Below are 12,598 nucleotides of genomic sequence, written 5' to 3' on the forward strand. Positions count from 1 at the left end.
TTGCATACATACCTATTTCAACAATAAATCGTTCTAACATTGATGTCTTAAATAGTTAAATACCATTTACTTGTTATAGTACATACCAAAACAATAACATAAATTATACATATTATATTAAATACTCATATACATAATTTATAAAGGTATGTATATTACATTTCTCTAGATGTGGGTTGCTTGAGTTTTTATCTTTTGGAATAAATGATCCATTCACATAAAATTACATTAAAACTATTACGTAAAGATTTAAAACTATAATTTATAGTTACACTAATTATACGTTTAATGACACTTGAGTTAAATACTTTTGATTAAAATATATGAATTCGATATAATTGTTTTTAAAAAAGTATATAAATTAATAATAATTTATGTCATACAATTTAAATTCGTATAATATTAATTTATGAACATTATAATTAACTTTAATAGGCGTTCTATCTTCTAATAAACTAAATGTTTTTTTCACATTTTTAAATTTAAATTGTACATAAGTAATTAAGGTATATTTTTTGTATACACTTACGTTCTTAGTATCTCGTAGTCCTTACTTATTATAGAAGTATGTTGTACCTGCGTTTAGTTTATACATAATATATATTTACAACGGGGTTCATGATAACTGATGAGTGATAACTTTCTGTAAAAATTACAACACTAAATGTGGCTACCTCTATTTTTTAATGTGTGCCTATATTATAATTTATAATTATTATAGGTTATCCAAAATGTATGATTAAATAATCACACAATAGTTGAGTAAAAAATTAGTAGTATCTTGTATTATTGTCTATCAGACACTGAAAAGTATCAAATAGGTATAAAATGTGTGGAATGTTGGAATGACATGAGAGAAGAAGTCGCCAAGTGTCTACATCCCTAATTGAGATTTGGGGCTACACGCCTACACCTAAATCTGTTTTATACAATAAATATTTAATGTAAAAATAAATTATATTATTGTATAACACATTTATTATTAATACATACCTAATAATAGAAAATCCCACAAAAATTGCCATTTAATTCTTCTTGTAATTATTTGATAATTAAAAAATTAGAAATGAGTAAATGTAGAAATTACGTCAACTAAACTACATAACCAATAAACAAACCTAATAAAATTATGAATCAATTGTTATAAAAGATATATTTAAAACATATATAAATGTATTTTTATTTATTTATATACATAAGAAACAGGAGCTCGATTCAACAAATATCATACTTGGTCAATGCTCAGGATTTCTTCGTAGAGGATTTTAGAAAAAAAAATGTATAAAATAGATACTTCTATTATTATTAAACACTAAACAGTAAAACTAAAACCCATAACTGTTAATGATCTAGATCCAAATATCAAGATGTAAATATCCAACCCCCTCCCGTACCCCGGGGCACTGGCCTATATCATAATAGGTTTTTAATAGATGTTTTTTTTAAATTTATTGTTTAAAAAAAATTGTTCAAAAACTCCGTTCGAAGTTAAAATGTTGACGAAATTCGCCAACATCGTGTAAGAAGTTCATAAAAATTTTTATTTTATATTTCTGATTTAAAAATTGAATATAAGATTAATTTTGACTTCCCGTAAACTGACGATTTTTCATAAAACAGTTCTCTTATTTTGTTGTAATTTAATGACAAATAACTGTAGATACATGATTTTTTCAACAAATATTATATTAGCACTTTCTATACACTATGAATTTTTGATTTTTTTATGTATTCATGAATATAAGAAATTTTCGATTTTTTTAGTTTATTTTTCTATAAATATCAATAAAAACATTATCGATGTGTCCAAGAGCTTGAAAATGTAAAACAAGTTTCTTCCTAAGGTTTTTTTTAAAGTTTATTACAATAGCAGTTACAATAGCAGATACATATGGGTTCCATTTTTTTTAAAAATCATTTAAATTTCAAATTCAGACAAAATGAATCAAAATCTCCAAAGTTTGCAAATTATTTTGTACCTAATTAAAAATGTTTAAAATGATCAATTTTTGTAGTTGGGAATTGAAAATTTAAAACACACTTTCTCATAAATTGTTCATATTGTAACCAAAAAATTAAAATAATATATAAACACAGTTTTTTTTTCAAGATATTTTAAGTTCAAATTTGTACAAAATTAGATATTTAAACGAAGGAGCATGAAGTTAGTAAGTTATCCAATATCAATGTTAATTTTTTGTTGTATTTGAAAAATATTATTCGTGGGTATATATATATGGGAATCTATATGAAATATGGGTATTATTTTAATTAATACACTCAACGCAATGTTTTCCAAAAAAAACCTACTGTAAAACTAATAGTAAAATAAATTACTTTAATTAGCAATAATATTATACAAATTTATAGTTATATCGTCTGACAGACCGTCATCGTTTAGAATCGTTTTTCGCATTATGATTTTATATCATTGAATTCAAATGTATTATATCCATTGCAGTGATCTACAAGACACCTAATGTACAGCAAAACAGTTCCTACTTGCCCGTCTTTTTTTAAAACTAACTATGTATTGAATCATTGTAACTAACAATTATCTTAGATACAAATAAATATGCTTCTGAAATCATTAATCACTATCACTGAAGTTTAAAAGTGGACCTCGTCAGTATAGTGGACTATTTAGTACTTAGTAGACAACGAAGCATTCATGTTTGGTTGAACAGTGTTTAATTTATATATATACATAATTTTTTTTTCACCTCTGATTGAACTATATTTGTTCTGTTCATAATTTGCATATGGGTTTAACAACCTATAAATTGAGGACAATTATTATAAGATTTATTTCAATGTCACAATCATCCTCGTAAATTGCTTTAAAGACTATTTTAACGAAGGCAATATCATCAAACATCATACCATTACCTACGTCCTACGTGTTCGTAATATTATATATTTTAAGTACATAATTTTAATACATTTTTGAGTATTGAAATAGTTCCTTCGGAATGATAAATATAATCAATAATAAAATAACTTCCTAATTAGGCTATCTGTGTCAACAATTGCAATGTTTATACTTTATTTCTTAAAGATAATAGTAGGTCATTCGTGAATCATGGATTATTTTTTTGTTATAAACAAAGACTATATAATATATTTAATAATACATTAATAATACATTTCTCAGTACAAATTTCTTTTTATAAACTCTTATAATGTAAATTGAATTAATTGAAAAATTCCATCAAAACATTAAATACATCATAGACATTCAATAATATAATTATTTAGTAGTATTTAGTATCTTTAAAAAATTAAAGAGTAAAATATATCAAGTTAGGTACCTTTACATGAATCAAAACTATTAAGTAAATACATTTAATTTGTTTTGAATTATAATTATAATATTTGATAGTTAATATTAAGTTTACAAATATCAAATAAATAAAAAAAATAGTAACTAAACCATAATATTTTTACATATTATTAAATTATTAAATAAATAATAAATACTAAGTACTCAATATTATATGTAATGAGATTCAAATTAACCAAGGCTTAAACACTTATTGTTTTTAAAAATAAAGCATATTATTATTATTATTATTTGCAAACTATGACTGAGGTGTAAACAGGTATTTAATAGAATAAAATACATTAGGTAATACATTATTTGTTTCTTATATAGTTATGATTATAATTGGTCTATAATGCAATGCAATGCAATAGGAAATATTTCAAACTGTATATTTTACCTATATGGCAATATTGCGCGTAGGTGTAATAAGCCATGAAATTCGTCATAGTATGCAAAGTAAAAATAAATGTTCGGTCCTTTTACACAATGACAAGAAATATACCTTTGGGATTTGGTCATCGATATTTAATGATAGGAGACAATCGTTTCTTGGATATTTGGTTACAAACTATTCAGTACAAACATAAAACAGTGGTTATAATAATTAATTAGCCTCTGATGCTACATAACGAAACATCGCCTATATTAATATAGGTGTACCTACTATATAGACAATTAACCATGTCATTGCAAGTGGGCTGGGGTTAATAAATTATAGTCGTCGGGTTAAACGACTAAAATGTAACGTACCTTAGACCCTATAATTGCACGCGCCTATAATGTGTCAGAGAGTAACAATTTTATTGTCTTCGGAAACCAGCATGTAAATTAACTTACTCGTTTAAATTATATTTAAAACAGTTTTCCGAGTAAAACATTTTCTAAACTGGAATAGGTAATAATAATGTTAGGTACTATCATAAATTAATTTCAAATAATGTTGTAATATTTGTAGAAACAAGTATTAGTTAATATAATAACACAATTTTAGTGTAAATCGATATAGGATTGCAATTTATCTGTCATATTATATATACTTTAAAACCCAATGTTTGTATTTAACTAAACTTAAAAAGCGGATAATGTTAATAATATAGTTTTTTATTAAAAAAATATTTAGTTTAAATAATTTTTTATTAAAAAAAATGTTTAAATACAAGACAGATAAAGTTATTTTTTATTTACGAGGACATTTTGTCATACTATTATAAATAAATATTACCAAATTTTTCGCACTCATTTTAACACAAAAATTATGTGTGTATGAGTGATGTTATCTTCTTAAGTTGTATATTTGTTTACATTTTAAATTATAATTGTAATTTAAATGTTTCCTTTATGTTTAAATATTAATGTCAACTCTAGCTTCTATATCTTCTATTTTGTGTGAAATTCTTACATTTTACTTTTAAGTATACGACATGTGTTCAAATTTTGTCTTTGTCCTTGTCGTCTTGGTCGTTTTATGATTCTGTTTTGATGAATGGCGCACGAGCATATTATTAAAGAATACTTTCACCAACAGTGGCTGCAGACCAAACGCGTCGTCGCACACGTCTATTTTATTTTATTTTTTTTTGTAACGCTTGACTATTATTATAGCAATACATTATACAGGGTGTTGTTACTTTGTAATTTCATACTACATTTTTTAGGAACTTATATTACTAAATATGTGTAGTGATAGCTTAAAGTATTACATTACATGGATATATAAAATTATACTTAGAAATTATGAAATCAAAAATTTAATTTATATTTAATTGCTTAAAAAAAATGTATACGTTTTGTTGATTATTCATAATATTATATTATGTGTGCAATAATCATTTATTTTTATTGCAATTCTTATAAGATTATCAATTATATACTGCAATCATAAATGAAGATAGCTAGGTAATAATATTGTTTTAATAAAAACCATCGTATAATATTTTAACGTGGTATGTTTAAGTAATTCGTACACCATGCATTTTGTTTAAACATTTTTTTCAAATCTCCTTGTGAGATACACAGAATTAAACTACCTACGTCCAAGCATAGTTTTTAATGGGACAGGTTTTGTGTATAAAACAGTTATTTCCTACAGTAACCGTTAACTTAAAACAGTGTATGGTATATTTGTTTTCTTTTATTCGAGTGCCTGATAAACTTAAAAATAATATTTTTCTAATGAATTAACCGTGGGCAATGATGCTAGGCAATGATGTACCTATTTAATTAATATCACAGCTATGGGATACATTCTGTTTGAGTATTGTAGCATTTTACGAGTATATTATGTAGGTATGGTATATATATATGCATGTATATATAATACATTATTATAGATAGGAACTAAAGTAAATTATTACTCTTTCACCATCGCCTATAATGCGATCCGATGGCTATTCCTTGTAATATTTTTTTTTACTTAATAAACGACAGCAGCTACAGCGACTATTCTAAAAAAGATATTGGTAGTTGATGGAAGACATTGCACCATGTTGGCGAGGGGAAAATAGTGACGCTGAATAAAAAAAAAAAAATAAAAATAAAAATGCATACAATAAAGAGTGAAAACCAGTTCCGGGGATCGCGTGATGTAGAGAGCGTCGATAATGTTGTGTAGGCATATGCAATATATAATAAGCAGTATAAGCACATATTATACATTTATACTACACCGCACACAAACCTACATAAAACCGGAGTGACTTACCGGAGACAACTTTTTTATACGGGTGAAGGGTAACTCTGAGAATGTTTGACAAATAATAGGCATAATGTTATAATTAGAAAATTATTGTATTGTTGTTATTTAATATTTTAATGATCATTGTAATGTAACGATTGCAACTTTGTTTCATTTTTAATTACGGAGAAAAATGTAGATACCTAGGTACTACGTTGATAATAATACTTAATTATATGACTAACAATAATAATTTATCATTATTCGAATCCATAATAATTGGCATACAAATTCTCGACAACTAGCGAATAAAATATTTCCCAGATTGTCTATACCTAACCGAAAAACATGAATTATGTGTACTTAAAAACATATTATCAACAATAATTTGATTGTTTTAGATGATAGCCAATGTACAGGCAGTTGACATGGCTGATATGTATGGAAAAAAAATTGACGAATGGACGTGGAGCAAATTGGACAGCTGAATGACACCGACTGAGGTTTTGTGTGCGAGGCTGGCGAAGAAGCGTCGGGAAACATCATGTGGTTTGGCGTAAAATGGCTGATCCAAACAAGAGTAAAGCGCTGTATTCGTCCTTGGTGGCATTCCTAGGGTTCGCCTGTTTTGCATTAGCCGCCACGGCTATTGGATTGCCATTATGGGGTTACTACGAAAATCCTCAAGGTGAGTTTCGAGCATGGTGGGATGAACTAATACGACCGATAGTTGTGTAAATGTGACAATTTGAGTCTTGTATTAATATATTACTAACACAATTCAACACAATATGCAGAGTTATTATTTAAATTTTATAATATTATATTCGTAGACATATTATTGGACCCTTACCTATTAGTAGTACTCCACCTATTATGTATCATATGATGTAAAAGATGAGTAGAAATTCAGCTAAATTAATTACTATTAAATATTACTATAATTTATATACGTAGTTATATCAAAACTTCCGAAAACCCTTTCTTTTTAATAACATTGTTATTATTCTTATCTTTCAGCCGTTTTATTATAGTATTGTTTAAAAACTAGAAAAACATGATTAGCATATTGACAGGCAACAACAATTGTTTGTATTTCAATCAATAACTTTCATAAGAGGTTAATATTATTCTCCCAGCTTTCAATAAATTCGCATAAACCAATATTTACTCTGGCAGTTTTCATTTACTCTATTATTTCGATTTAATGAGACCATACATTAATATTTATTGGGTACAACAAAATGATTCCCCTATGAATAAACTAACAGAAATTATTCATCTTTCAAATAAAATCAATTTTCTTGTGTGCAATATTTTTGGTTCTAAATGTTTATATTATATATTTATTATCTTAGTATAATTCTGAATATTTTATCGATGATCTATATCAATATATTATTTTCTTGAATACAGTTAGTTTTTTAGTTTTTTTAGTAAGTTCATAAATAATTAATGTAAAGTAATCACCAATAGAATAGTCTTCATAGTTTTGTGCATAGGCATATAAAGAAATATGGGCCTAGCTATAATATAGTATGATACCTACTGTATTTTAAAAACATTCATCGCCTAAATTACACAGTTTTTTTTTTAAATTAATGAATGATATTTTTTAAGTTTATAAAATGCTTGATGATATAATTCCTAAAAAATAATTTAGTTAGGCGTGTTCTTATGAATAAAATAAGAAATATCTCACTATTTTAGACTATAGCCTATAAGCATCTGTATAGTGTATTTATACCATTCATAACATAATACATACTAAATATTTTATTTAATAGTAGGTACTATCACTATATGTTTGTTTTCTATTTTTATTAACAAAGTGGATTATTATGTTGCTTCAGTATATTGTATTAATGAACAAATAATTATTTTTATTTTTACAAGTGGGTATGATCATAGTTAATGATGAACTCAAACTTAGGAAAATTCGAGAGCAGGGTTAATATAAAAAAGTTTGTCGAATTTTGTGATCTCAGTTAGCTGGTTTCGCCGATTTATAGATAAAAAAGGTCAATTGCTTAGCTAAAAACTCATGAATATATATGTGAGGAATTTTACACAACTCCACATCAAATTCATGGGTGTTTGATTGACTACAACTAGTCTAATTGCTAAAAGGTTAAATTGTTAACTTCACTGTAGTCTGTGCATGTATATCGTGCAATTCAAGGACGTATTATATTATGTTCTACAATATATTATATTTATTTTTTGGTATTATACGTACCTATATATATTATATATTATTTTTTTATCAAACTAGGTCAATTTATTTATTTTTCTTATTAAACAATTGTTAGATATTGTCTAGAATAAATGTTATGGCAATTTTTATAGTTTTTTTGTGCGTCTTTAATACTTTAAATTGAAAACAATGAAGAAATCTTAAAATTCTTATAGCTTACATTGTGTGTCTCATTTAAAATGCAATACACAAAGTTTATAATATAATGGTTAATTCAATTCGCCAAAGTAAATTATTTCCATTTTTTATAACAACTGTATATTTGAATGAACAATTTTTTTTAAAAATCAATTGAATCTTCTTAGTTATAACTGTATATTAATATGTATCTTTTTTTAAGGTTATGAATCTTATACTGGATTCAAAATATAATACTTACATTTTCTTCAATTTGTATCTACGAGTGTATAATATTTATAATCTAATAACGAATATTTCTATATAATGTGTATATATATTATCTATACAAAATGATCAAAATAATCTGGGCTATTACTGACAGCTCTTAATATTTCAGAATAATTTCTTAAATAATAATTACGCTGCTTCAATATAAAATGAACTCAGTTGGTAAACATAAAAATAAAATACCTAAAGTATATTTTTCATTGACCATGATTCATTATGTGTGACTCATTAAAATATTGTCATTTGCTTAATGGACACGTAATTCTTTAATGAGTTGATTACATATAGGTAGTATCAATAACCTGTATAGATAATCATAGTATTTTAATGTGTAATTGTTTAACAGTTTTTATTTCATAACATTATATATTTTCCTTTATGTCGCTTAGAAATTACTCTACCTGATAAAAAATACTTTTGGTATGCCAGAACTATAATAATATAGTTATTGGTATGTTTTATGATCTAATAGGATTAAATTCCATTGCTTACCGTAGCATAATACGTTTTACACTTGTAAAACAGAACTCAATCATAGAGTATATAAATATGCAATTAGAACACTATGGTTGAGTGGAAAATTTGTATTTTTCTAATATAATACCTTTATATTGCTTTGAAAATAAATAATTAAATAAAATAAATTTTATTAAGATATTGGTTGTGGAAATACCGTGCATGTGTTGTATTAAGAACTAAAAACCTTGTACAATTAGTTTTTATTCACAAATATTAATAACATATTTAAATTAATTAAATTAGTAGATTTTACATCTTATACTAATATACTAAGATTTCACATCAACTATGGACATGTTTAACATAAATACCTAATTATACAGTACACACTTACTAATCGTTTTTATAATAATAAGATCTGAGTTTATTAAATATTTTATGACAGAAATATTATGCATTTAAATTTAAAATATCATAGTATATATGTATAATAAAGGTTACAAGAATCTATTTGGAGTTGAGTTGGCTATTATTTTTTTTATAATAAGTGTATTTATATTTGTAGAATAATGAGCTCAGTTGGTTTTTGTATTTCTTAATATCTAATCTCTTTTTTGGTTTTTCTGTCATCCAAACTTATTGATGTAATTTATTTGAATACATAAGAATAAAAAAGTAAAATAAGTGACCAAGTAGATTCAATTATGGAACTTCAATCAGCTTTAATTTATATAATATTATGTAGATTGTAATTTAATGTTTAATAATTAAATAATATATATAATTTGAAATACAATTTTAATATGGCCACTACCAATCAAGATGGCAAAAACTTTATGTATTTGCTCATAATTATGTTTCAAATATTTTTTATACAAAAGACTATGTATTTTAAAAAATATCCGTAATGTGATGAATAAATATAATTATGACTGTAATTTAAAACTAATCACAAATGTTATAACATTTAAAAAAAACTATGTTATTTTATAAAACATAATATACATAACGCATAGGTACATATTTTAGGTTTACGTCCTCCATTGAAATATTGTCTAGCCATGTTAAAGTAGTCTCTAGAAAACCATGAACCTAATCGACATATATAAAATACGTTCTCATAATTTCCAAATTGATATATTTTCAAATGATTTATGTTTAAGCACCAACGGCTAGCAAGATTTACTTATTTGTTAATGAGTTAAAAACTTACTTTTTTCTCTCTGTTCCAACTTTTATCGATTTTTTTCTTTCCCCAATTTAACAATTTCGTTCTTTTTTCTTATCATACATTTTATATCACAATGTATGGTAATCTATATAAAGTTCTAATAATCCTTGACTAATGCCTGATTGTATTGTTTCAATAAATAACTCTAATTTGGTAATGTATTGTTAACGGATTGACTGCCTAATGTATAAAATATCAAATATTATGAATATACTCATTGTTATATTTTAATTTTTACAATTATTGTTTTAATCTATAGTAAAAAGTTTTAAATTTATAAATAATTGTTGATAATATATTATAATTTATAACTGATGACTCAAGTTTTAAAATTAAACAGGTTCCTATACGATCTATGTCGTAAGAGATTTAAAAAAAATCTTTTGACTTTATTTATATGCTATGCAACGTAAAATAATAATATTTCAAATTTGTAAATAAATTATCAATTTAATAAAATATAGAGCCCATCCGAGTATACTTTAATTCTGCCTAAAATAATCAATTCAATGACTAATTGTTAGATAGGTATGTCATTTATTAAATATAAATTTGGTTTATTAAAATACCATTAAATAATAGAGAATCAAGTATCTAGGTCAGGGAAATGGGTGATAATTGATTTAAAGGACAGTTATAAATGATGTTCGTAACTTTTATGATTATTCATTTTATGGTGACATCTGACTGTGGTGACATTTGGAACCCGTTTAGAAAAAAAATAAAAAAATCGTTAATAATTGTATTTAACTAAATTAAATGTTTAAATATTTAATATGTTATTAAACACAACTATCAAGCCTTTTAGATACTTTTTGTACAGTACTCAAAATTCTATGTAAAAAATAAATCAAAAACAATTATATTTTGTTGAGATTTATTTGACGTAAAATTGATTGTAGCTAATTCAGTAAGTACATTCAGTAGTACAGTAGTGCAATACTTACTTTGAGTGATAAGTGTATGTAAACTATAATATCTATAAATTTCTGAACTTTATTCCTAAAATCAAGGTATAAATAACACTAATCATTAAAAAAAATGTTTTAGATCACATTCAAAATATACCTAATAAATTAATATCCCACTATTCATATTTGGGATATTTTGAAACAATTTTTTCTATTAAATTTAAAATTTAGGAAAGAAGATAATCCTTAAGTATTTACTTGTGCCTACTCAGATTACCTAACATGATGGATTTATTTCATTATGTAACAAGATATAATCACAAATATTTTTTGTTTCTGATAAATTAGGTTCCATCTTCTTAACATAAATAATCCAAAAATAATCCATTAAGAGAACATCGTGCTTGCAATAAAAAGTCTGTATATATGCAATAAGCTATCACACAAATCACACAATGGAGCATAATACACCTTTTTTGCGGCACGATTCAGCCATTTTTCGGGTATCTCGTGGTGGGTAAAATAAATGTCAGTGACATGAAAAATAATATGTATTTAAAGGTATTATTTTTTATAAAAAACAAGTATTGACTGTATTTTTCAAAATATATGTATTGGTGTCTGTGGGAGGATCCAGTACCTACCCCTGGACAACGACCCCTTTTCCGTAAGAAATACTAAATAAAACCTCACAATTAAGCATAAAAAATTCTACGGTGTTGCCATCGTCCTCAATTTCGAACTACATTGGGGTTTTTATCGATTTTTCGTTTTAGTACTAGTTCCGCCGGCTATCTTTATAAAAAAAATATTAATTTAAATAATTACAATAAAACAAATATGATATAAGTTAAAAATAACATGATTTTGTATTCCTAACCTTACCTCCATCTTAAAAGTGGACCTTCATCGCTAATTAATTTATACTTAAAAAAATTTACTAGACACAATTTTTGCATTTTTCCGATAAAATATTTTGTGTATTATTTATACGCTATACCTTCCATACTAAAAAAATTTTTAAAAAAAAACATGTTTGAAACTTTTTTTTAACGCACTGGCATATTATTATGTTAAGTACTAGTCTAGGATTTTTTAAATAATAATACAAATCAAATAATTCACAATATGACGAATTTCGTTCAAATTTAAATTCAAGCATTTATTTTAGCTCGAAAAATATAATAATATTTTATTTATTTATTTTAATTACTACTTGAAATTCTTGTAAGGAACTTTGTAATAAATTCTCAAACTTTTTACTCGTAAAATAATATATTATACATAAGTAATATAAAAACTAAAAAATAAGCAATATCAAATGTCTATAAAT

The 12,598-nt window shown here is 24.9% G+C and overlaps 1 protein-coding gene across 1 annotated transcript in view; it reads left to right on the top strand.

Annotated features, from left to right (window-relative positions):
• LOC111033124 overlaps positions 1–12,598 on the top strand; it is a 37,393-nt gene that overhangs the window by 4,162 nt on the left and 20,633 nt on the right. Inside the window, exon 2 of the mRNA XM_022313724.1 lies at positions 6,401–6,687. Within this exon, the coding sequence (XP_022169416.1) occupies positions 6,561–6,687 (127 nt within the window). The 5' untranslated portion in view covers positions 6,401–6,560. The remainder of the gene's footprint in view (positions 1–6,400; positions 6,688–12,598) is intronic.

The sequence above is a fragment of the Myzus persicae genome, unplaced genomic scaffold (genome assembly GCF_001856785.1).
Source record: "Myzus persicae strain clone G006 unplaced genomic scaffold, MPER_G0061.0, whole genome shotgun sequence".
In the NCBI taxonomy this organism is placed as follows: domain Eukaryota; kingdom Metazoa; phylum Arthropoda; class Insecta; order Hemiptera; family Aphididae; genus Myzus; species Myzus persicae.